General features: G+C 39.3%; 2 protein-coding genes and 1 long non-coding RNA gene across 8 annotated transcripts; 1 reads left to right on the forward strand and 2 right to left on the reverse strand.

Moving 5' to 3' along the window:
- Window positions 1–596: 596 nt before the first annotated feature.
- Window positions 597–7,332, reverse strand: LOC113638394. 3 transcript variants are annotated; one of them, XR_007138804.1, is made up of 4 exons: window positions 7,133–7,332; window positions 5,732–5,916; window positions 5,172–5,494; window positions 597–872 (listed from the first exon to the last, which is right to left on the reverse strand). It is a non-coding gene; the product is annotated as an uncharacterized LOC113638394 (long non-coding RNA). The 3 variants fall into 3 exon arrangements; XR_007138803.1 differs by lacking the exon at window positions 597–872 and adding an exon at window positions 2,057–4,498; XR_003439578.2 differs by lacking the exon at window positions 597–872 and having other exon boundaries at window positions 2,057–5,494.
- pargl (poly (ADP-ribose) glycohydrolase, like) lies at window positions 7,023–13,369 on the forward strand. Of its 3 annotated transcripts, none has more exons than XM_047804860.1 (16): window positions 7,023–7,179; window positions 8,558–8,848; window positions 9,070–9,156; window positions 9,254–9,346; window positions 9,426–9,497; window positions 9,899–9,976; window positions 10,114–10,274; window positions 10,638–10,717; window positions 10,839–10,911; window positions 10,994–11,069; window positions 11,228–11,375; window positions 11,886–11,964; window positions 12,147–12,255; window positions 12,341–12,449; window positions 12,541–12,669; window positions 12,803–13,369. In XM_047804860.1, exons 2-16 carry the CDS (start codon window positions 8,558–8,560, stop codon window positions 12,913–12,915), a joined length of 1,698 nt encoding a protein of 565 aa, XP_047660816.1. In that variant the 5' UTR covers window positions 7,023–7,179; the 3' UTR covers window positions 12,916–13,369. The 3 variants fall into 3 exon arrangements, with proteins under 3 accessions (XP_047660816.1, XP_047660815.1, XP_047660817.1); XM_047804859.1 differs by lacking the exon at window positions 7,023–7,179 and adding an exon at window positions 7,472–7,923; XM_047804861.1 differs by lacking the exon at window positions 7,023–7,179 and adding an exon at window positions 7,980–8,119.
- On the reverse strand, window positions 13,218–26,342 carry ogdhb (oxoglutarate dehydrogenase b). 2 transcript variants are annotated; one of them, XM_027139538.2, is made up of 23 exons: window positions 26,185–26,342; window positions 24,109–24,498; window positions 23,355–23,534; window positions 22,427–22,529; window positions 20,255–20,370; window positions 19,735–19,889; window positions 19,480–19,626; window positions 19,276–19,366; window positions 18,810–18,989; window positions 17,624–17,752; window positions 17,310–17,489; window positions 17,052–17,204; window positions 16,840–16,942; window positions 16,512–16,640; window positions 16,282–16,432; window positions 16,054–16,181; window positions 15,579–15,757; window positions 15,429–15,500; window positions 15,217–15,342; window positions 14,924–14,996; window positions 14,546–14,709; window positions 14,186–14,340; window positions 13,218–14,111 (listed from the first exon to the last, which is right to left on the reverse strand). In XM_027139538.2, exons 2-23 carry the CDS (start codon window positions 24,334–24,336, stop codon window positions 13,991–13,993), a joined length of 3,063 nt encoding a protein of 1,020 aa, XP_026995339.2. In that variant the 5' UTR covers window positions 24,337–24,498; window positions 26,185–26,342; the 3' UTR covers window positions 13,218–13,990. The 2 variants fall into 2 exon arrangements, with proteins under 2 accessions (XP_026995339.2, XP_026995342.2); XM_027139541.2 differs by lacking the exon at window positions 22,427–22,529 and adding an exon at window positions 22,784–22,877.
- Window positions 26,343–26,856: the final 514 nt, after the last annotated feature.

A 26,856-nucleotide genomic window follows, 5' to 3' on the forward strand; every position in this document is an offset into this window, starting at 1 on the left:
GTAATGTGTTTTGTTTGTTTTTGTTGTTGATTTGCTTGCTTTTATCCACATTGCACCAGTAATTTATAATATAGGATTGTATGTAAACACTTTTAATATACACATTTCATTACATTTTAATATAATTTCAGTCATTTAATAATAATAAAAAAATGATTTTTAATTTGGATTTATGTATTTAAATTCAGTGTAATGGTTCTCATTTACAAACTAAAAAAAACAAAAGCTCAGGGTTAACATAAGCAACAACAATAATTATAGTCTAATTATAGTCTAATTAAAGTCTAAAAATACTTGGATTTCTCATGTAAATAGTTTGACTTATAATAAAAAAAAAAGATTTTATATGTATACACAGTATATATATGTCTACTTGAACATTGATATACAGGTTGTTTTGTTCAAATACATAACACACAGCCAGTTGATTTTATAATAACTATGTAATCAAATCAAATCAAATTTTATTTGTCACATACACATACATACAAAGTACGACATGCAGTGAAATGCTTTTTACAACTGTCCGATATTCAAGCATAAAAGGAAAAAGGAATGCAATTTTGGATACAATAATAAAACCAAAAGGAGGTAGATAAATAAAGTATAAACTATATATAAAAAATAAAACTATATAAAATATGAAAATATATGTGAAGAATAGTGTATATACATAAATGTGTTTTTATGATTGTCCTTAAAATGTCCATGTGTAGTATGGTGTGTATAAAGTGTATAAAGTGACACAGTGCAAAAGATGGTTGTCCGGTATTAGATCCCGGGTGTTTCCTGGTTTAAACTCCGAATGGCCTGCGGGAAGAAGCTTCTCCTCATTCTCTCTGTGTTTGCTTTCAAGGAGCGGAAGCATTTCCCTGAACACAACAAAGAAAAGAGTCAACTGTTGGGATGGCTGAGATCCTTTAGATCCTTAATGGACACAGTAGCATACCCAAGCTTTTATATAATAATATAATAATATTTATAATAATATTTTCAGCTGTGGTCAGAATCAAGGAGTAAAAGGATGATTAAAAATTAATTGTTCTGATATCCAGCAGTCACAAATATCTATTTAACTGTGGTCTTATGGTGGCCATTTCCTACTGATGTAAGTGTCAGAGGTGAAACTACAAGCAACACAGTAACTACAATCAGTTCAGTCCATTCTTTATGTAAGATAATTACACATGTTCTGCTGCTACTACATGTAACATGTAATCTTTTCCTAATATTTTTTTGTTTATATCACTTATTCCTATCATTTCTGTTCTCTTTGTTTTTAAATTCAAGTTTCTTACAAGAGATAGGGATGGTCTGGAGTATATAGTGCACAAATTCAGGGGTCAAATGTCAGCTCCAAATCTTTTCTAAACCATATACCCAAGAATTAGGTTCAATTCCTTCCAATGGAACTTACATTAGTTATTATATTGCATGAACCTGATTCTCACAAGCCACATATTTCACTTCACTACTTCATGCCATGGCTATAAGAGTCTTCTGAATTTGGTCGACTTTTAATTTAATCAGTGTCCGGATAATGAGAACGATTTCATTAGGTCTCCTGATTGTGTTCTTTCTAGATAAACAGTAAGGAGAACTTAGATACTGTGTGAACAGATGTTGCTCAGTTTAGGAGCAGCCAGTAGCACTGCTTGTTACTGGCAATGTGTCAACTGTTGTTAGCCACGGATGCTAGTCAGTAATAAAATCCCGAAAGCATAAAAGACGAATGCTGTCAGTCAGATTTGTGTAAATTTATCCATAGACAAAACAAAAAGGAACATTAAATATAGCAATGTATTTAGAGTCTTAATTACTGGCTGCTCTCAGATCCTAATAGGTCTATAAAGAGAAACTTTTCAAGAGAAAAGTTTCAAGAGACAACCTATTAAGTCATTGAAATAATAGACTAATCATTACCAATATTAATGGTAACACTTTACATGTACTACAAACCATGTACTTCATGAATTACACCCTATTCATTAACAAAGTGACTTGTATTCATTGTTGCTTTTTTTAAAAATAAGTTAAAACAGCCTAATAGTCACCATCTTTGTTGAATCAATGTTTATTACATCAACAAGCTCCCGAAATGAACGTGTTTGATGATTTTAATTGGCAAAACCACAGAAAAATCTGAGTTCAGGAAGTCACACTGGGTGTGAGGTGAGAATTGACTCATATGTCTGTATAGTGCATTGCACAAGGTACAGATATATTCGCACAATAATTCACAACAAGAGACTGCAATCTACCTAACAACACGTTTTTGGGAGGTGAAAGGAAAGCTGGGAACCCAGAGGAAACCCAGGGAAGAACATGAGAAATTCGAAGTCGTCAATAACCCGAGTTCACTGTTGGAGCAGAGAAACCCTGGACATGTCAGGCAGCACTGCTACAAGCTGTGTTTAAGGAACATGATGCAGTTTAATTTGTTTTATAAAGTAGTCAATGCAGATCATTTTACTTTGCATGCTAACATTCCTTGCGGTTTATTAATGCTGAAGTAAATGGATTGTTAGTGTTAACCAGTGCAGTAAACATGCTAGTTAAGAGATCCTTAAGGTTCGATCCCGAGCTCAGGTTACTGTGTATATGTTGGGGTATTGCATGTTTCCTGTGTCTGTGTAGGTTTCTGGATTCTCCAGTTTCCTCCCAAAAACATGCCGTTCCCATCGATTTAAATGATAAATGTCACATTAGTCACTGTTCCTTCTGAAACACAGAAAAACTCTTATCACTGCCCCATTAATGAACTCTCTTTCAAAGTCACTTAGATCTTTTCCGCTTGTTATCTTGATTGAAAACTGAGGGCCTCTTCATATTTATACAACCCATACTGTATTGTAGGATATGAAGGACTGTCAATCATTTTCCCATTTGCCTAAACATTGCCTAATTTAGGATTTAAAAAAATATATACTTCTAATAATTCTTCATTCATTTCAATCTCTCGCTCATTTTTTCTTTAGATTCACTGCTCAGTGTATGTTATTCAGTGTGCGTTTCTCAGTGTACTTTTTTCAGTGTATGTTTCATTTCCGCTGATCTTTAAAAAAGATAAAATAAAAAAGGTACTTTTTCAGCCGTTAGACATCAGGCACACCTCTTTAAGTTAATTATGTCTGCTTGTTCTATTGTTTGTCAATCCCTAACTCATTTGCTAGGGTGTAATTGATATTCCTTCCTTGTTCTATCTTGTTAAGATCTCACAGGGCAATGCTATATCTGCAGAAAAAGAGGAAGAGAACTGCCCTTAAGACATCAAGTCAATAAAACAGACACTTTACCATGCCAAGAGGGAACGGATCGTACCACCGAGGCTCCCAGCCAGGAGCAGAGGTGCAGGAAGAATGAGTCGTTTGGATCATACAAAATAGTTTTGAGCAGCGTGTGTATCAGTTTTGAATAATTGTGTTGTAAGTAATGGCACATGTATGAGGCAGAACAGGGCTGCGGTGATATATAGAATGAACTAGAGAGTTGTAGTTTCCTTTTGTCATCCCCCTGTTCAGGAATGGTACATTCCATGCCAATGGCAAGAACATATCATGGGAATTATCCAGCAGAGAGAGACAGCAGGAGGGAGGGAGGGAAGGAGAGAGAGAGAGAGAGAAAGAGAGAGAGGCTAGACTGAAGCTGCTGAAAAAAGAACAATAGATCTGCAGTCTTGATGAGCGTGACTGAATGTGACTCTAGAGGTTTGAAACCAGACAAGTGCTGTAGGGAGTGAGCGTTTTGTCAGAGGTGCAGGGAACAAAAGGAGTCAGCTGACCAGGTAATGAGAGGACAAATTAGAGCCCGTCAAAGCATTACAACCTCACAAGCAATATCGATTTTTCATCCCTTCAATTAGTTAATTAGATTAGACCTTGCCATACACTAAGGGAACAAATGGAGTTTGAAGAATATTCCACAGGTCATCCAGACAAGAGAGAATAAATGAGATCTACAGAATTTTTAAAAAAAAAGAAAGAAAACATTGAAATCATTATCATTGCTTTATGCTTTTGTGTGTAAGATCAGTCACTTGAAGTGCCTGCATCTCTGTGTGAGGCCAGTGCAGCAAAGGCAGGAGGAGGAGGAGGAGGAGGGGGTAAGTCAGACTTATGTTCAGCAGCTCCCTGTTGCCCTGGAAACAGGTGCTGAGATTCTTTGCCTTTTTTTCCCCATCTTTTTCTCCTCGCTATCGATGTCAGTGCCACCTCCCACAGCCTCCCTTCCCCCACGACCTGACGCATGCCCCCCCCTTCCTCTTCCCCATTCCCATCCACTGCAGTCATTTAACAATGTCACAGGCCAGAACAACCCACCAACCCCCCTTCTTTTTGCCCTCCAAGAATGAAAAGCCCGCCATATCAGGGTCAAACAGCACCCAGCTATTGCCTCCAAAAAGTGCTGGGGGATTTCTTCCACTGCTGTGTGCACTGCTCTCACCCCCGGCCTGGACCGTTCCAGTAGGTTAAGCGAGATGAAACAGACGAAGAAGAATCTGTGAAAAGAGTAGCACATTCCTGACTTTCTCTCTTTTCCTATTCCAGCAGCGTGAACCTGTCAAATACACATGGACAATCTGTACCAGAGTGATGGTGAAATTGTTGATAGTGAAGCTGTTTTTTTCTAATAAAGGAGATTTATCTGGTGTTTAGACCACATTTCTCAATCTGAAGCCCAAAAGTGAAGAACGGTTCTTAGAACACATGGAACAAACTCGAGTGGAATTGGAACGGGAGTGTTTGCTTTCATATTCTGGCCTTTTAAAGTCAACAGTGCTTTTTGGAGAGGCCATGCTCTGCATTCCATTGTAGTGACTTCTCCCTGGCCTGGAGAGGAACATTCCCGAGAAGGGGCTAACAGCAACAAAAAAAAGGGAGGGAGGGCAGAAGGTGGGCTTTGAGTGGCTAGATCAGGAAGAGAGACTTGTTCTCTCCCACCTTCCTTGCAGGACACAAGAACATTGCAGCACTTGTGAAAGCAGGCACGGTAACTTAAAATGCACAAAATTATGTAGACAAAGCCACCTTTTTCACACACACACACACACACACACACACACACACACACACACACACACACACACACACACACACACACACACAGAGCACATATTATCCCGGTTCTTAATTTCAGACAGCTGTGTTCATACTAGATGTGTAAGAGGTCACCTCAAGAGGGGCGGGGAGAGCTTGTTGTGCAAGCCTGCGGATAGCAGTGGCGTAACTCAGAAGGACGTTAACAGCCACATCATTCGGAGTAACAGCCATTGAAGCAGGCATTCTGTCCCACTCAATCACACCATGGCACTCCTAATTAGGATGAAAACAGCCAAGGCTCTAGAGAAAATACGTCGACTGGAATCTGCTGTCCTCTGTCACTGAAATAGGAAGTGTTGTGATTCCTGTTGGCCATGTGCTGGTGTAGTAAACACTGTAACGATGAAAGATGTTCGCTGTTAACAGGCAACACTGAAGAAGATACTTACTAGTAACTGAAAAACAACAGGAAGTAGAATAAGACAGCCAATATAGGCAATCTCTAGCATAATTTAATCATTACTTTTTGTTCGAGCTGCATGGATAAGATACAGGCTTAAGATAAGAGTATAACCAACAGCTGGAACTAAATTTCTTGTGTGTGTCAACACACTTGGCCAATAAACCTGATTCTGATAATCGTATGATAGTGTAGAAAAAAAGTGAGGGGGGAGGGAGCAACACACACACACCCTCAGGGTAGAACCATCTGACTCAAACAGGGAGAGCTTTTCACATTTAAAGTGGCCTGTTGTTCTGGTTGCCAGAGGTGATTCTCTATGAATGGTGTCCTGCAGAGGGGGTCAGAACGACTCAGTGAGTCAGCCAGGACAGATCTGCATTGTCAGTGAGAGCTTATAACATTTGCAATGTTGGACTGGGAAAACAAGAGAAAAAAAAATTAGATACAATCTTAAAACAGGCATTAGGTAACATCAGGTATATTTGCTACCTCATTAATGTAGTTGTAATCATGTTTAGCTGAGGTTGGTTTAATTTTTGTTAAGAACACATATGGTTCTTAACAATTTAGCTCACACACTTATCCAGAGTGACTTACATTGAATTCCAATCTATACTACTGAGCAATTGAGGGTTAAGAGCCTTACTCAGGGGCCCTGCAGTGACAGCTTAGTGGAAATGGGATTCGAAATCATGACCTTCGGGTCAGTAATTCAACGCATTAACCACTAGACTACCACATCACTCCATAACATAACTAAAAGCAACATAACCAACATAATTATTTGAGTTATACCGCCATCTATTGGTAGAATCACGCATACATAAGAAGATGGTCTTGTATGTACACGTTAAAGTGAGAGCAGATGAACTGGAGTTACTTATAACAGAAAAAAATAAATCAATAAATAAATATAATAAAAGAAAGAAATAAAATAAAATTAATAACATATAATGGCAAAAAACATTTGTTTATGCTGATTTTAAAAATGTCGATTTGCATTCCACCAGTGTAATAGTAAAAAAAAAAAAAATACTCACGTAAAAACAAACAAACAAATAAATAAAAAATAAATAAAATTGAGTAAAACTACATGAATTAAAGAGGTTTTGGTTTATTTAATTAATGTAACATTTTTATATTTATTTATTTGCTACACATGCCGCTTGAACACGCTTAACACGTGGAGTGGAGTGTTAATAAACTAAATGCAAGCACAAATAAAGGGTGAATCGGTTTTTGTAGAGAAACGACCTATGGACAGTGTTTTTATGAACCGAAAAGAGCTTTTCTACAAAATATGTGTCCTGCTTTTAACTATGTTGAGGAACTTGCTTTACATCTTCTAGAGACTTTCACTATCATTTCCTTCCATTCCTGCAATATTCAATGCTCACACTTTTTAAGCGCTTACACTCCTACAACACACACGTGGATAACAAGAGATGAAAGTATAAGCAACACACTGGATGGATATGAAGGTCTAACAGGCCACGCCCACTTTTAAAGAGTCTTAGCGGAAGTGTGAACTTTATTAACTATAAATCCACAGTTGAGAAAATTTTGGACCATTGCATTTTTACCTGAATGTAGTAAGATAACTTAAAAAAAAATAAAGAGTCACAGATACCTGCTGGGGTCTGACAAAAGTCACTTCCGGAAGTAAATTCACCCACAGTAAGTGAATTCATATTAGAGAACAATAGAGAAGAGTTTTTTCAAGTATTATAACATTTTACGATGATGAATTATAGAACTGGGATTATATACGAAGTTTCTATTCTGATAAAAGAAAATGTCGTGTAGAGTAAATAGTAATAGAGTGTGCATATAAAGTTTAGTAATAAAAAATGAGCAGTTTATTTACTGACCGTATAACCCCGTATATACGTGCATAGGAGATTCTAGCGCTTGGGCAATGTTGTTCTTCCTGAACTGAAGTTTTTCGAAGGTAACATTTATTGCATTAAATGCGGTAGATTGCACTGAGACACCCAGCTGCTGTCGGTGTGTACACGTTGAAGACGTTTGTTTACGTTGAGTCAAGCAAGAATATAAGGAATTGAAGCGATTTACCGTGTTTTTGACGTTTATTATAGCTCTTGTCACGTGACCACGCTAGGATAAGAGCCTGTTGTTTTGCGTTGAGAATCATTTTATGTTCCTTTTTTTTCTGCTTTTGTTGTTTTATTCCTGACCGTTTTTGTTGTTAAATTAAAAATCGCAAATTCAATTGAAATTGTACAAGACTTAAAAATGGAGTGTGTCTTTGGTAGTGTAAAGTTTAATGGGAGGTTGTAAAAAAAAAAAAAAAAAGTCTTGTGTTTCCTGTCGAGAAGTTCGACGACTAACATGAAGAAATGTATTACTGGATTTATAGCTTTGTGTACCAATCACGGGCAAGCAAGATTTCACTCTAAGGTACAGCATAGATTTGTTTGTTTGTGTGTTTGTGTGTGTGTGTGTGTGTTTGTGTGTGTTTGTGTGTGTGTGTGTGTGTGTGTGTGTGTGTGTGTGTGTGTGTGTGTGTGTGTGTGTGTGTGTGTAAACTCAGTCTCCACTTTCACATTCGGTTTCTCAGCAGCCGTCTCTTTGTACAGAAACTAATCGACACACCGTGAGTAAAAAAAAAGCTAAGCTGTGTTCACTCATTTTCTACATGTGATTCATGTAGTGATAATATAATGCGTATATGTGCTCTGAAGTCGAATTAAAATTCGTCCAAACTGTTTCTATATAATCGAAAGCTCAATGTTGGCACAGTGGGCTTCAGATTAATATAACTTTGTAAGTTAGTTTAGAAAAAGACTGGGAAATGCAGGGTAGTTTTAGGGCAACTGTCAAAATAGTCAAACGACACTGATCATCTATATATTAAATCAGAGCACAGGGCAAGGAATAATTACAATTCCTACTTACAAATATTTTGTAGGAAACCTTCTTGAACCTGATAAGTTAAGCATATGTTTGAAATTGTTTGCTGCACTTCAGTAATACGTTATATTATGAGGTCTCAGTGGTATCTTTAATAATTAAGGAGTGTGTTTCTCATCAGATGGCTTCTAAGAATGACAGCTCTCAGATGAGGGAATGCCTCAGTCACCAAGACACAGCTAAGGACAGCAGAGCAGGATTGAGCCAAAAGCCTATGGACACCTCGCCTCCGAATCAAAGGCACAGTGAGGATGAGTGCTCCGGGACTGAGGCCACCGACTTGAGGCAAAAACCAGATGCCGAGGCACAGCCAGGAGATTCCTGCTGTGGGAAAAAGCTGAAGAGAGAACCTGACTGCCACATGCAGCTGGATAATCTGAGAGCAGACAATAATCACACAGTGCTCATAGATGTAAGTGCCTTAACATTAATATCAAATTCATAAAAAACAATATGTATTTCTTAAGCACTCTGTAACAAAAAGCATCAGAACTGAAATTGTTTATTCAGATCTACACAGGACAGTGGTAGCTTAGAATCTTGAGAGAGACATAGGAATAATTACGTGCAAAGGCAAGTTAGATGTGAGTGTTTATTTGACGTTAATTTACATGAATTATTTTGTCTCAACAGACAAAGGAATTTTCTCGTGACAAAATAGTTGCATATAGAGGAAAACATGTGTGGGATGCTAACCATGTGAAATTACCCATAAATTACGTAAGTGTACAGTTTCAAACACTTCTGGAATGCAATTCATAGAAGTTTCCATCACTGACAGTATCCATATATATTAATGATGTGCTTTTTTTCTAAGCCGGTGAATTCCAAGGAGTCTCGCTGGGATGCCACACAGAGAGCTCTGCAGAAACTTACAGGGAATAGACGTATTTCAGTAGCAGATGTAGAGGTATTGTACTGTACATAAAACATACGTATACAAAGTATAGAGTGTATTGTTTACAACTGAGTGTCTTCTGTTATTTCAGGGGGCCATTAAAATTTACAATCAAGCCCACAAAGATGATTGGCGTTTTGATGCCCTTCGCATATATGCTCAGGTAAGTGATGTAATAAGCCACTCAGTGTAGCCCAAATGTTGCTCTGGGCCACTGGCAGTAGACAAAGATGATCAGAGGGCAACAGCTGACCAGATATTACTTGGGTGTCCCATCTGAGGTACTAGCAACCTTCCACACAGTCTGGTTTGTTTGGACACTGATAAAGGCTAGAGATCAATGGTCACTGCTAAAGGCTAGAGATTAATTCAATCTGTCTGCTGGCTGAAAATCATCTACAAGCTAGATATCACCTGTCCAGCTGTGGTCCTTGGTTGTTGTTGGATGGAATAGAGATGGACTGACTAATTGTAGATAGCAACAGTTGGGCTACGTTGTACTTCCAAATCAACCTATTGATATCTTATACTCAATATTTATTGATCATTTATAAATTCGTTCAGGAAAAAGACACCAATTTTTCCCATGTGATTCCCAAAATGGCCAAACTGGCACTCAGGCTGCCGGAGCTCATCCAACATGTAAGTACCACCTACTGTATGTATTCTATTCATTATGTTAAAGCAAATATTTTTCCTTTTCTTGGTGAATATATTTTTGTCATTTAATGATGAAATGCTGGGATGTAAGTTTATGTCTACCTTGTGCATGAATTCAGCCCATTCCTTTGCTGAGGGAAAAGTCCAACCACAAGATAACGCTGTCCCAGGAGCAGATCTCCTGTCTGCTGGCCCACGCGTTCTTCTGCACCTTTCCCCACAGAAACGCAAACTACCCCGGCAGTGAATATGGCAATTTCCCCAGCATCAACTTCAGCAGGTATCCCTTTATTTACAGAGCTGCTTCACGAAAAATGAAAAAGAGACCAAACAAAGAGGGTGAAAGTTGACGCGTTTCATTTGAGACACAGGAAACTGACTGCATTGCAGTCTGCCATCTTCCATGTACATGAGCTCAGTGGTTGGCTCCTATTGCTGTTATTGATGTACAGTAGAGAACCAGAAGTTGTAAAAATCTTCCTTCTTTCTCTACTAACCGTTATAGACCGAGGAGATCATTTGTTTTATAATTTGAGTTTATATTGGCTGCACAGTAAACTTGCGAAGAAAGAATTAGTTTCACTGTGCTATAATGTGTATGAGACAAAGATAAAGGCTTGTTTTTCTTCTTCTTCTTGCACAGGCTGTTTGCCGAAGTGTCTCCACGAACGATTCAGAAGCTCAAAGCCCTTTTTCACTATTTTAACACTGTAACCGAAGAAGGTAATGAAGGCAACTCAGTAATATTGTCATTAAAGTACAATTCTCTGGAGGTCTCATTGGACGTTCTGGAAACTGTAACGCTTACTGTTCGTATTTTATATTTTTCCGTGTTGTGGAACAGGCAGAAAACCAACTGGACTGGTTACTTTTGAACGAATATCCATTCCTCCATCTCAGTGTCCTGAATGGCAGAAGTAAGTCACTTTCATTTGGTTTGTGAAGCCAATGCAGTCATGAAGAGTGAACAAGTTCTCACCAATTCGGTTTGATTTCTAGACGAACGGAGCATTTGACCAACGTCCGTGTGTATGCGAAAGGCTCCATCGAGAAGGAGGGCAGTGGCATGCTGCAGGTTAGTCTTTCCAACTCAGAACCCAGGATACATTTTATAGGTTACTGATCATTGTAGGTATGATTTATATTATAATAAAGAAGCAAGTTGAATTTAAGCAGTTACTATAGTGACCAGTGAAACATCATCACGATCTGTTTCTCTCTCACTCTGGGAAGGTGGATTTTGCCGCATGTAAGGTAGGCGGAGGAGTGCTCGGGCGAGGACTGGTGCAGGAAGAGATTCGCTTCCTGCAGTGCCCTGAACTGATCGTGGCTAGGCTCTTCACTGAAAAACTGTCCGATAACGAATGCCTGAAGATCACAGGTAGGCACCAGGTCCAAGTGACTACTGAAGACTTTCTGAGGTCATTGGATTTGGGTACCGATAACAAAATATTAGCAAATTTTCTTCTAAAATAACATGAATAACTGTTATTCATGTTATTTTAGAAGAAAATTTGCTAATATTTTGTTGTGACAAAGAAGGTGGATTCTCAAACACCTGGCAAGCAAGCAAAAGTATTATGGGAATATCTAAGTATATATATTTAGTGATGCTGATGCTCGAAAAAATTGTCTACTAGGATAATTCAGTACAAGAGCCACACTCGACTCCAAATTCAAGCCCTCGCACCCTGTCACAATAAACAAATTAAGATTTCAGGCACCACAACATGTTAAGGACATTGTCAAGTGCACTCTGTTTCTCTTATAGATAAAACAAAATATATACTAAAACTATATAATAATCCCAAACAGATAATAAATAAATAAATAAATAAATGACCACTGTTTTTTTGTTTTGTTTGTTTGTTTTTGTGTTCTTCTTTCTCAGGCGTTCAGACATACAGCAATACCAGCGGCTACAGTGATAGCTTTGCCTGGAAGGGACCCTATATAGACTGCACCCCAAGGTAAAAACCAAGCAAGTAAATGAGAAAAGTGAAGATTTGGGAAATGCAAATTCAAGGCATTTTACATTATTGGTACTGCATCTGAATAACTGAATCGTAAATAAAGTTACGTTAATACTGAAATAGCTGATTAACTGAAATATTCGGTTATTACTATTATCAACCCCGTGGCTCTGTTTTAGGGACGAGTGGAAACGACGTTACTGTCAGATTGTTGCCATCGATGCGACAAACTTTGAAGACCCAAGACAGCAGTACAGTGAGAAAAGCATAAAACGAGAACTCTTCAAGGTCAGCCCTCTCTCAGGAACACGAATAACTTTGTACCTTGTATCGAGAGGGCTGAAATTTTATATCCGTCTTTGTTTTTAAAAAGGCGTTCGTCGGATTCAGAGAAGATCCAAATATTCCCATTGACTACACTCCTGCCATTGCAACTGGCAACTGGGGATGTGGAGCTTTTAAAGGCGATCCAATGCTCAAAGGTGATCAGAAGTTCTTGCTCAAAACATCATGTTAAGCTGCATGTAAAAGATATCTTTTTCTTTTACACCTAAACTCTCTGTCCTGTGAAAGCTCTTATCCAGATGATGGCTGCAGCTGTGGCTCAGAGAGACTTGGCGTACTTCACCTTTAACAACGAGAAGCAGGCAGATGAACTGCAGAGAATGTACGAATTTCTGAAGCGTCACAAGGTCACCGTCGGTGAGTAGCACGCGAGTGTCACGCTAATACTCTAAACACTATTGAAACATGCTAGCACGTTTATCTCACATATCATAGCATTGCACGCAGAGTTTCATTACAGCCGTTAATAAAAGTCTCCGTCCTTCCACAGGCAAATTGTACAGTCTGCTGCAGGACTACTTCAAACACTACAGTTTTCATCAGAGAGGGAAGAATGTGTTTGAGTACATCACAGAGAAGATTTGCCACACCAGTCACTTGTGAAAACCTGCACTTCGCTGGAAGGCAATACAAAATATTACATCGATATCGGATGTAAAAAAAACTTTAAATGGTGTTCGATTTTGGTTTCAGGGTTTAAAATGAACCGCAAATGAAAATTCATACGAAGCACTTTATAAATTAGTTTTGAATGTGGTTTTCATTACAAAAATAAATGATGGAGGGTAGATTATACATGTAGGGTATTTCGTGTCAAGATTTGGCACAATATAATTTTTATTTTCTTAATAGAATTTCTTTTAATTGAAAACACTGTGTACATGCAATCTAAGAAAAGATCCTAATGAAGCCAAGCTGCTTTTATTCAATGAGGTATTTTAAGAGAGCAACATACAATATTATATGTAGAAAATAAATAGAAGTCACTAAGTTTTGGCGTGGTCTGTTTGACATCCTGTTTGACAATAAAAGGAGGAGATTTCATCTTTCTGCCTGAGTTGCCTCCTGAGTGTCGTGTTTCAGCACTGAGATCAGATAACGAGAAGAATTGAGAAGGATAGAAATAACAGAAGAGTTATATACTTTGCTTTGCCTCCTCCCCTTTTTATAAAGCCTGAGTTATTGCCACTGGAGACACACCGGCCTAGTGTACAATCAGCTGGCCAGCGAAACTTAATAAATACAGTAATATTCCATTCACAGTGTTAAAAAAAAAATAAATCCACAGATTCAATCCATAAAAAAACTGTCCGGTTCTTTCCTCTCTCTCAAGACGCCTTCGATTTTAGTGTCACGCATGTTTGGACATAAATAGCATTAAAAAAAAAGAGTCTAAAATGCCTCTTGGTTCATGCTCCATGTCAGCAGTAAAAGCTACAATGTCCACAGTCTCAAAGCAGCCAGTGTTTTGAATTTAATTTTAATGTGAATTTTTGCACCCAATATTCATCTAGCCTGACTTTCCGTCTCTGATGCTAAGTTATTGAAGCATTACAGAGACGGTGCAGACGAAATGACTGGGCTGGGAAACGGTTTCGTTATGTCGGTGACTGGAGACGGAGATGACAGGATGGCGCTTTTCTTTGCAGGCAACGGGGTGTTCTTGGTGGAGTGATTTTTAGTGCTTGTACTGGAAGGCATCAAGGTTGAAGGCTGTGTTCAAGAAACGATCCAGTTCCATAAGATGAGAGTTCTTGTTCCCAGTGGCTGGGGCAGCAGCAGGCTCACGACCAGCATACCTGAGCATAAGAGCAGCACACTCTAAATCCAGACTTATGAGGAGAAAAAGGAGAAAATTTGGAGAAAGGTTTACCAGACTGGACGTGCGCGGGCGATGGTGGTGCGGATGTGCGGCCTGATGTAGTCGTAGTAGCCCTGGTTCTTGTGCTCCTCTTGGCACCACACAATCTCAGCCTCTGGATACTTCTCAATCTCTGCTTTCACCAAGTCAAACGGGAACGGAGAGAGCTGCAAAATTATACGAACGTTATAACAGACATAACTGCTTAAGTCTGTCAAGTAGAGGATTTACAGCCTCTCTCTCAACCATGTTGTGCAGCTAAATACATTGTTTTTCTCAACCACAATAGACGGTTCTCAGCCATCACTGCAGCCCTGGAGAACTATGACTCAGAACTTTAATTCCTTACATAAGTGTATCTGTTTCTAGCACCTGTTCTATGCGAGAAATAGCCAATGTAGCCTCCATGTCTCTGTTCTTGCGCTCTTTGATTAGATCGTAGTACACCTTGCCAGTGCAGAAGATGATGCGCTTCACTCCAGTTGGATTCTGAGATGCTGCGCCTTCTTCTGGGATCAAACGCTTGAAGTGTGTGCCTACACACGTATAAACAGCATCAAAATAATGAATACACGTTCACAGCAATTTCTCCCAGCAGGATGATGATAATATCTGAATAAAGAAAACATGACTTTGTGATACAAGTCATTTGAATTAACTGGAAAGGTTTTGCTTTCTGTGAACACTTGCATGAGAAACATCCCAGAAAACTTTGTGTCAAATCCAGTCTGGAATAAAATAAGCACTCACCAGAAACCATGTCATCGAATGTGGACCTGGCTTCTGGGTGGCGTAACAAGGATTTGGGGGTAAAAATAATTAGCTGTAAATACAAGAATGGAAAAAAAAATTAAGACTTTTTATCTACCACATGATTGAGAGAGATGAATGTTTTGTTCATTTTGGAAGCGTATTACTTTATCTGTGACTAAAATAAATGTCCTGGTATGTGTGTTGGTAGAGTACATGTCGACATCGAGAATTCTAGTGAATGTCAGGTATTGAATATCGGTGCGCTTGTGTGTGTCGTCGCAGGTTCTCACAGGTTTGCGGAAGGGTTGAAGGATCTGCCTCCTGAGCACATGAAAGTAGTTGGCAGGAGTGGAACAGTTCACCACAATCCAGTTACAGTCATACAGCTGCCGTACCTCAAAGTCAGCTGTGATTTTCTGAAACGAACACAAATAGCATGAGCAAAGACGTTCAAAATAGACGTCTGTTACATCGGTTCTGAAGGATATTGTGTGAAACTTACAGGGAAAACATCAGGGTCACCGTTGCACATCTGAAGGAAGCGCTCCGGGCGAGCAGAGGAGTGCTCAGGACCCTACAAACATCAGGTGATTTTTAAGAACGGCAAAGAATTAAAATCAAGACGGAATACACAGGGATAACTGGAACATACCATTCCCTCCATGCCATGGGGAAGCAGTAGGACAATGCCATTGTGGCGCACCCACTTGGCCTGGCCTGCACAGATGAACTGGTCGATGATGCACTGGGCTGTGTTGTGGAAGTCTCCGAACTGCGCCTCCCAAAGCACTAGTGCATTAGGGCTAGCCATCGCAAATCCCAGCTCAAAGCCTAGACAGGGATGTTGGTTAATAATCACACTTAATAGGGAGACATTGTGTCTAAAACATGGCCTAATAACCACCCACTTTGCATTACAAAGGTGCAGGTGATGAAACCACTAATGCCAGACTGCATTCAGTGGAATTAACATTTTAACATAAACATTCCTTCTAATGGTGCTTTTAATTAACTGGAAGGAAACGGCACCAAAGACAAACTCTTTATCGAATGGTGTACAAGCCTGGACAGTTGATAACACAATCTGAAACACAGTTTAAGTTTTATCTGAAATGTAAAAGGTTTACCTAGTACCCCATACTCTGACAGCGAGCTATTGCACACAGTGTAAGGAGCCTGGTTTCGGTCGATGTGATTCATAGGGATGCAGGTTCTCTTGTCTACGTTCTGATCATGCAGTACATGGTGGCGATGGCTGTAGTCACGACAAGAAGACTCCATTAGAGTAACTACTAGCAATTTGAAAGATCTTATTCACGTCAATCAATTCTGCAACACGACAATGTAACCAGAACCTGAAGGTGCCTCTCTCCACATCCTGGCCACTAAGCCGCACATGGAAACCCTCTTTCAGCAGGGAGCCGAAGGCCATGTACTCGCTCAGGGCCCAGTCTACTGTCCGGTTCTCCACCATCGCCTCTCTGCTCTTCAGGATGCGTCCCAGACCTTGTAAAAAAAAATGGATTGAGATCTGAGCGTGTTAAAGTTTGTCTGTTACAGGTGAAAATGGTGAACTTAAACACACCTCCGTGGATAGTGAAGTCATCCACAGGCACGGAGGAAGCCACTTTTCCGATGTGGGCAAGCTGCTCTTCTTTCAGGCCGGTTGAAGGACATGTCATGCTCTTAGGCTGGCCGTCCAGAGTGAAGAAATCTGAAAATCCATCCCCGGTTAAGTCAACGAGACTTAGAGAACACATGCATCTTACTCACATGTACATAAGCAGATAAAGCTAAAAGTTTTGGTCCGGGCACAATGGCGTGAAAAAGAACCTCTAATAAAATTGTTATGAAGCAACAAAATGTTAGTAATAGAGAACTTTAATTCATCAAATTTTCAAACAAGCACATACCAGGCCAGGGAGAGTCAAGCCAGTGTTTGATGTGTAGGATCTTCTCGTCTTTGGAACGTGCGTAAGCCTCCTCACAGATCTTGTCATAGTTGGTGATCTCTTCCTAACAGCGCACAGTCAAGTACATTTGTTTCAAGATTACCAGAATAAACTATCATATATTTTATGTGCTGAATTTTGCATTTACATCTTTATACATCCTGCCCCCTGACCTCATACTGCTGCCTGGTGACAACTCCATCTGATATGAGCTGCTCTGCATATTTTTGCAATACAGGCTTCTGCTTTTTAATCTGCTTGTACATCAGTGGCTGCGTGAACATCGGCTCATCCATCTCGTTGTGTCCGTTCCTCCGGTAACATACCTACAAGTTAGTCCGTGTATCAAAGTTTGAAAAAAGAAAAAGATTCTGAGATGTAACACATGGGATGTAAATGACAATGTTATGTGGTGTTAGTCTGTGGCTTACCAAGTCCACCACCACGTCTTTATGGAACGTCGCCCTCCACTCGGATGCAACTTTGCACACGTACGTCACGGCCTCTGGGTCGTCGGCATTGACGTGGAAGATGGGGGCATTAACCACCCGGGCCACATCAGTTGGATAGGGAGAAGAGCGAGCCATACGTGGGTCAGTGGTGAAGCCAATCTAATAGGTCAAGACAAGTTAAAGGGTTGGAACTATTCCTATATTCCTATTGACTGTGTTCCAAGTAATCAGTTAAGAGTCTTATACTTGGTCAGGTTACTAGGACATCTGAAATGAGCGGATGGGACACACACCTGGTTGTTGACTACCACGTGGACTGTGCCATGAGTGGTGTAGGAGGGAAGATCACTCAGGTGAAAGGTTTCATACACGATGCCCTGACCAGCAAATGCTGCATCTCCATGTAGCAGAATAGACATCACCTGTGGGGAAAGCCATAGAAAGGTCTCTTGTGGTCTCAAATATACAAATATACACTATTCGCTGTGATACTGTGTAGTCTGGTACAGTGAGCTGGTTCAGGCATTACAGATGCTGCAATACGGTGTTCTTGTAAAGTGTTAAGCTAGACAGGCAAGATTCCAGAGAATGAAAGTAGGCATAACATATATAGACTAGTGCCAAACTACAGGAAAAACCTGAATAACTGAATGAAAGACTTATAGATGGTTTTAGATAGGTGTACCATAAAACATCCTAAAATGCTCTGTAGTCAAGGGTTCTTTGCTTGAGCACAGATATCAGGACTATAACTGTGTTTAAATATCGTGTGTATAGTAAAATCTGCTTTTAAATCTGCAAGAAAACATCACTGTAAAGGCTGGAGTTTGTGGCGAAAAGCACACGTTTGACAACAGAAGAGCCACTGATCGGGTCATTAGGAAAAGCAGAACATGGGAGGGATGTTATAGCAAGGTCGCAGTGCATAAGCACCATATTACAAAGACAAATGCACATCTGAGAGTTCAGTGGTGTAAAAACCAAAGGCGCTGGTCTACAGAGATGAGTGATTCAGAACAGTCAGATGAGTCATCGTTATTCAACCATATACCCGACAAGTGGGCGAGAGAATGAGTGGCTTTTGCTAAGAGAAGGGTACTGGGTGTCGGATGACTCTGTTTTGCTCTGGAAGGCATTTTTGCTGGCACGGTTGGTGTAAGATTTTGTCCCCTTTATCTTATGTTGAAGCATTTCTACATGATGTGAGTGGTCGCTTCCAGGATTGTTCTGTCCCCTAATAAAGAATTTGATATATGCATATTTTTGGGAAGTGGAATATACGAGTGTTGCCTGAAGATTGTGTCTTCATGAGCTTTAAAATAACACGGTATGGGACAGTCTGTACTAAGCAGCATATAGGATCTGAATGGGTTTAGATTATCTTTTTTACTCAAACGATAATCTAATTGTGAAATGTATGTTTTATGATAATGTACGGCCTGAGCAGACTGGGTTTGTAAGACAGAGCAGAATGCAGACCCTGTTGCCTTCGGTGTCTCCACAGTAGAACTGCTCAGCCTTGGTCTTGCCCTGTACTACCGGGTTCACTGCCTCCAGGTGAGATGGGTTGGCCACCAGAGACAGGGTGATGTTGCGGTTGGTCACGTGGTTAATCTGTCTGTTATACGTCCCCAAGTGATACTTCACGTCACCTGAACCCTGTCAGACAAACAACAAAAGGGAAACTGAAAGAACCCAGAATGAAATGCTGACAATGTTCTAAAACCTGTTTCGATGGGAAGGCAAGACAGAAAAATATCTGCAGCTTGTATTTTTGGTTCCTTCCATCCTTCCATTTAGAATTGTGTATCGAATTAGCTTTATGTCGGCTGCGAAATCGCTGAAAAATAGGGTCATTATTTCCTAAAGAAAATGCAGTTGTAGGATTGTAATAAAAAAACGAGTCATAACTAATGTGACAAAAGACGAAGAAGTAAAAGCCAACCTCGTCAGCAGCCTCAAGCTTGGAATCAAACTGACAAAAGATCTGCTCCAGCTCTTTACGGATGACGTTGGCCAGTACATTCAAACGTCCTCTGTTAGGAAAGAAATACTCATATGATACACATTTGATGCATGCATTCTTTGTCAAATTACGCCACGACTAACATTCTAACTAAACAGACTGTGAGAAAGAATTCTGAGGCACCTGTGGGGCATGCCCAAGATCACATTCTCTACACCGTTCTCACTTGACTTGTCAATGATTGTCTTGAGGGCAGGGATGAGCACTTCACACCCCTCCAGTCCAAAACGCTTCTCTGAGGACCACTTCCTCTGTAGGAACTCTTCAAATCTGTTGGAGATAGAGAAAGCCCACCATATCATACAGTACATTTCGATGTGCAATACCATAACCTTAATTAACAGTCAGCTGAAAAGGGCAACGTAAAATTTTGCCCACCTTGTAGAGCAGACCATGCGAGCTAGAAGATTACGTTTCTCCTCTGGAGTGAACTGCATTGCGTCGGGCTTCTCAAACTTCCTCCTGATCCATTGGCACTGCTCTAAATCATTGATGAACATGAACTCCACTCCAATGTGCTGGCAGTAGGCCATCTGCAAGCAGGGGGTAGCAATAACACATCACTACATTCTTCCACAGAAAAACCCTGAAATCTGTTTAGAAACATACACAAGGTGTTAAACAATGTCTAACTAATTTTCAACACGTACATATCAGTCGGAATTAAAACCCGACAGCCCGTGCTGTTGAAGTCATTATATTCCCATAACAAGGTTAAAAGGACAGCATGCACATCTTATACAAAAAAAAGTTCATTTCGGTAGTTCATTTAATGTTACGTTACTATAGAAACCTACTGTTACATTACAGTGCGAAATTGGTTAAAAAAACTCTTTCAAAGCTTTTTAGAACAATCAAATTTCACTTTAACTCGAAGAGATAAAGGGTCGTACAGTACCTCTAAGCGGGAGATGATCTCCCTGAGCGGCAGAGCGCTTTCACTGCCACCGATGAAGGTGGTGGTGGGAAGTCGGAACACTGTGTCCAGGTCCGACTCGCTCAGACCGTAGAAGCCTGAACATGCAGATAAGACAGAGAGGACAAAACCACACATCGTCATCAGCCGTTCCAACAGAACCAAACCAGAAAGAGAGAGAAGAAAAAAAAATGTTAAAGGAGTTAAAAAAACAACAAACAAACAAACATATAATTTCACATGACAAAGAAAGCTGATACATGCAGAGAATGTGAAAAAAGGTAAAAGAAAGAAAAAAGGAGGTGAGAGAATAAAGTATTATTTGGATCTGAACATGAACATTCACTTGATTCCTTGGGCCACTTTTATGATGATACAGTACATTCCAAAAACTGGCTTGGAACATCTTTCACATACTTACTAGAAGTTTCTCATTGTGTTATAAAGTCACTAAACACCTGGTGCATTAGTAGAAAAACAAGCTCCAGAAGGCATGTGTTTACCTTCATTAAACATTACTCATTAACACTACACCATATCAGGTGTAAAGGTTCAAAATGGTTCAAATGATTCAAAATGCTGATATAAATATTGTCAAACAGTGATGGCTTTCAACATGCAAAGAACACTGTATACTGATATTGCATGGTCTCTGTTCAAATATTTACACACTGTTAAACAGTACTTGTGTCTCATGTGAAAATTGTAGAAATTTATACTCGAATAGCTGAGATCCTAGTTTTAATCCAACCGATTTTTCCATTACTGTTAAGAATTGAACTGATAATACTGTCTTAGTCCTTCCTCTATCAAAAGCCTGCGGTTGCAGTTATAAGAGTGAAATTATACAGAATGAATGGACGACAGGAATAATCGAGGACATAATTAAATAACTGGAGAACGTGACATAAGCCCAAGGTTTCGAATGGTCAATTAATTAATTAATTATGGTGTATGAATCCATCCATGGGTTATTTTTAATTCCGAGTTTCACCAAGTGTTATGACTTCACTTCCTCTTTTCTCGATTTGAGTTAAATAAAGTGATTTGTACTGAAATTTAAATAGACAGGGAGGAAAAACAGCACAAGATTACAACACACCAACTCTGAAGCCAAGCTAGTCCGGAAAATATCTGAGTACAAAAGCAATGAGCTAGTTAATCAGTAACTCGTGCAGAAAACAAAAGACTTTCCTTATTTGAAAATGGGAGCTGTTTTGCTACTAACCACAATGTTTAAAATGAAAATGAAATGGACTAAAATGTAAGTATATATATATATATATATATATATATATATATATATATATATATATATATATATATATATATATATATATATATATAGGAATGTAACCTGGTGAGAAAGTCAAAAGCAGCACAATACAGACATTCTTGGATAATGATGCTGGTTCCAGTAAACAAGACACCGCTGACAGATATAACAGGTGTCTTTTTCTGAACCTGCCATAACAACATTGTTGAAATTGCAATTATTAAAAATTGGTCAGAAAGTGTAGTTGTTGTTTCTTGCTGCAAAGGAGAATCTTGGGTTTATATTAACTATCTGATACGGCATTGTTTCTGTTGAACCAGCTTTCAAATGCGAGTCTCCAGTGTCAGTGCTTTGTAACAGCTGTCCAACATGCGAAAGTCTTCAGTATGAAGGTCTATTGTGGTTTGTCACATACAAGCTGCATAGTACAATGGTTCATCAAGGTACTTAACTAATGCAAAGGCAAAGAATTATGGCAACAAAACAACACAGAAAGTATAGCTAGAAAAGACAACCTGACTTTGCGATATTAATGTAAGTATTCTGTTGTGTGTGTGTCAATCCCATGAACAATGCAGTAAAAGGAACACTGCAGAAAGGCCTAGAAGGGAGAGAAACTAAATGGAAGACAATACCATTGTTACGGGTAAATATTCAGGAGTCAGGCTCCACTCCAGGTTAGAATATTCTCCCCTTTTCCCTGCTGACCCTGTAGTGAACTTGGCCTACCCATTGTAAACATTACTGTTACCCATTGTTACATGGCTGTAGTGACATGTCATTCGTGCACAGTGTGGATGGATGTGTGAGCTTTTGGGACAGAATGACATAAATCTCCCAAAACGTTCTCTTCACACCCACCGGTGGCAAAACCTCACCGAGCTTACTGGAAGACGTGATAATATCCATGGGGACACACAAATCGAGATCAGCATCCAAGATTCCCAATGGGTCCAGCTGGGCTACGTGATGACCACGTATCTGTAATAGTTCAGGATTTCAGGAGAAATAGAGATAAACAGGAGCAACAGCAAGAAGGAAAGAGAGGAAGAGAGAGAGAGAGAGAGATATACACACAGACAGAGACAGAGAGGAACGTAATACAAAAGAGAGTGAAACAGTAAAAGTCAAAACACCCAGAGAGGATGAGATTTAGGACAGAAGGGGAAAGTAAAAGCAAAATTAATAAAGAAGGACGCTTAGTACAGACACTACACCGCACAAGAGATTCTCACCGACTTGGTGGAACCCCACTGTAACCGGGGAATCGTCAAAATTTACACAACTGATGCCCAAAGGATCAAGTTTGGCCACGTGGTGACCTCTGACCTGCAAACAAGGCAACAGAACTATCCAAATAATTGAGTGCTTCTTTAGTACTTATGATGGTAAGTAAATTTAACAACATTTTTTAAGATCTTATTAATGAACTGTTACACCTATAAATGTAATAAAATTAATCAGACAGAATTTTCTGTATGGACATCTTTTGATTAATATGAAGAATAACAACAAAAAAGTAAACATTTTAATTGAAAGTTAAATGAATTCCATTGTGACCAATGCTGGATAATAACTTAAAAAGAAAGGATAATACAATCTTTGTAATTCTATTCTAATGTATTTCAGCTCATCAAACGACACAGTTTTAGTCTGGCGCACACTAATGTATTTATCAGATTTCACCTATTTCAAGAGGAAAAACAACAAGTATGATCATAACTCAAGTCAAAGTGGATGCATTCAAATTTAATAAGTACAATAGGCACAATGATGCCTGTGTGCTTGGGAGAGTGAAATGCCTACCTGGTAGGCACGAATGAGAGACTGCACCGCCAGATGGTCCTCCACCAGCTTCTTCACATTGGATTGGGATCCAACCAGTGCCTGAGGTAACACTGAATTTATCGCTGCGGAAGGGGGACTCTGATAGGCAGCACCGGGAGGAACACCCGCAGAGTCATTGCGAAAGAAGATGTCCCAAGACTAAGTGATACACATGAAACAAAAAACTGTTAAAATAATGGTTACAATATGGTAACAAAGATTTTACCTCAGTCTCAAATAACAGATTACTAACAATTTAGCCCAAACAACAATGAAAAGTGTCATTCTTCAATACCGTACTTTCTCTGAAGTGTAAACAATTTTACAATCTAGTGAAAGAAAGGCTTTGAAAGAATGCAATCGGATCTTTTCTCGTGTGAAAGTACTAGGCAGCCAAAAACTCCTTTCGAACCCAATTAAAATCCCCATAAATAACAACAGTAAAGAAAAAATAATTTATATAATAATTCATGGTTGGAAATTCAGATGATTCGCAAGATAATTGCATCTAAAATCCAAGATGGCGGAAAATTGGAAATTAGGTGGAAATTGACACCACAACGTTTACTGATCTCATCTCAGTCAAGAGTTATCCTAGTAACACTACAATTACAAAATTGGACTAGATGAGTCAGTTACCCTACAATTACAAAATTGGTGTCAGATACTGTAATGTGCATGATAATTGCATATAATGAGTATTTTATTACAAAAGCGTATTGAGCCGGCTTACCTTATGCACACTCTTAGGGTTCTCCAGCCATGCATTGTACAACTCCTCCAAGTAGTTGGAACTCGTGCCATTGAGAAATGGCTCAGAAACAATAGGAACTCTGTAGCTCCTTTTTGGCTGAAACGTCCTTAAAGCACAAGCCGGTGACCTCTGCTGAGTAAACACCTGAGCGTTCTGTGCGGTTGTGAGCAGCTGAAGCCGAGCACCACAAGTCCTCAAGCGATGCATTGCAGTCTTTAAAGCAGCTCGATGCTCTTTCACCGCTTCAAACCCGCAGCCTTAAGAAAGTCCTTGGTGACAATGTGCCAAATCCACAACTCACAAGATGTAGATAGCTGTTAAATATACCACTCTCTTTCTCTCCCAGAGTGTCTCGAGCAGTTCCACAAGCTGGTGTGGTAAAATAAACCCAGTTTTCAAGACAATAGAACACCATTTTAGCTTTTAGTTTCTCTATTATCAGAATCAGAATCAGAATCCGGTTTATTAGCCAAGTGTGTTGACACACACAAGGAATTTGGTTCCAGCTGTTTGTGTAAATCAATAAAAGTACAGATATAAATAATACTATACTACACAAGACAAGACAGTGCAGACTATACCAGATAATACCGACGATGTGATATAATAGACAGTATGAGTATTAAATATGAATACAGAATATATGACTGACCAGTTATGTACATAAAGTGTGAGAAGAGCGTGGTAGAGCAAATAACAATATTGTGCAAAATTATGCTTTTTGTACAATATACAGAAGCAGTAGTGTGTAGTGTGTAATGTATACCAATGATGTGATGACTGACGGTTCTGATAATGCAGTACTTGTAGATAGGTAGCAGGGAATATAATTATGGTGGGTTGTTAATCAGGGTGATTGACTGGGGCAAGAAACTGTTCCTGTGTCTGGCAGTTTTGGTAAGCAATGCTCTGTAGTGCCTGCCAGACTGGAGGAGCTGAAAGAGGTTGTGTCCAGGGTGTGAAGGGTCAGTAGTGATTTTTCCTGCCCCTTTTCTGGTTTTTGTATGGTACAAGTCCTGGGGAGTGGGCAGGGGGGCACCAGTGTTTATTTCTGCTGTTTTTACTGTGTGCTGCAGTCTGTTCCTGTCCTGTTTTGTTACATGACAATATGACAGGAACTATTGTCTTGCTAATGTGACATTAAACGTGACAACAAACGGATAAAAAGCACGACATAAAAACGTTTTAGTTGCAGACCGGTGCGATATAAATAGAATAAAACCATTCATGATGTACTGTATTGAAAAATAATCATTAAATGTTTCCACTTAAGCCCTTTCCTGTAACAACAGCGTGTCCAAATGTTTTATTTTTTATTAATAACTTACCTGTGTCTTACTCTAGTAATTTCTTTCGTTTTTGTTTTCTGTCTGTGTGTGTTTGGTAACCCAACCGTGACAACTTCACTACCATGCACCTCTCACACTTTATGTACATAACTGACCTGTCATATATTCTGTATTCATATTTAATACTCATACTGTCTATATCACATCGTCTACATTGTCTTGCATAGTCTGTATTGTATTTTCTCTGTATTGTATAGTATAATGTTATTTATGTCTGTACTTGTGAGAGTCACAAAACAGCTGGAACCAAATTCCTTGTGTCAACATCAACACACTTGGCCAATAAACCTGATTCTGATTATTAAACAATATGCAAATGAGACATTAGATACTTTCTCCATGAAAAGGGAATTTATATTTTACTAGAAAGCACTATACTTCTTTATCTGTGACTAACAGTTGTTGATAATGCAGAGCCAGTGGTTAGAGCCAAGGGTATTAGGGATTGTCGATGTAGTTCATGATAGTACAGGACAGAACATCTAGCTAATTAGACAAACCACAGCATGCTATCCTGTTGATAAAAACAGCTTAGAGCAGCAAAATTCACCCAACAAGACCCCTATAGCATCTGCATGAAATTCACACTGGTGTGAACTTCTTTTCGTTTTGTTGCTGTTGTTGTTTTTTTAGCATTGTGCCTAACGAGGTATACTCGAGTCTCAGTACATGCGGCAAAATATAATGAAGGAGACTGAAGCCTTACCTTGAGATAAATGGAAAACCTTCGCAATAAAAATGACAGTTTAATTAAAACATACAGGAAGCATACATAAATTAAAAAAGGCTGTACTTGTCGGTGTCAGAGCCTGGCCAACACCAGCACTGATGTGTTTCTGTTTCAACTTTCAAACACAGTGAGCTTGTGGTATTGCGTCATTGGGGGTGTGACGTCACGAGTCGAGGTTCCACCCATAACACAGTGTAGAATATAAATTCTAAATATTAGCAGGAACAGGGCTAATTATTTGAAGAAAAATAAGCATTACTATAGCGTTTATTTTTGGCATCAATATCAAACGACTAATTTTTGGATTTCTGTGGCAGTGCTAAAAAAATAAACACACACACACACACACACACACACACACACACACACACACACACACACACACACACACACACACACACACACAGTATGGCATGAAGCATCAAGAGGCTGGGGCTGATTTCTTTCTATCCCAAGCTGTAGACTCATGAAACCTTTACAATGTCATGTGTGCGACTTGGGTTAAAAAACATAATCGTGCATTAGATTTTTGTCCAATCTGCAGCATGCCACTAACAACACATATCAGATGCGGCTATCAATGTGAGATCGATAGTCACTAGGGTATGTTAAAATGTTTAACATTTTAACATATTATATCTTAGCATT

This window comes from Tachysurus fulvidraco, chromosome 20 (genome assembly GCF_022655615.1).
Source record: "Tachysurus fulvidraco isolate hzauxx_2018 chromosome 20, HZAU_PFXX_2.0, whole genome shotgun sequence".
Taxonomy (NCBI): domain Eukaryota; kingdom Metazoa; phylum Chordata; class Actinopteri; order Siluriformes; family Bagridae; genus Tachysurus; species Tachysurus fulvidraco.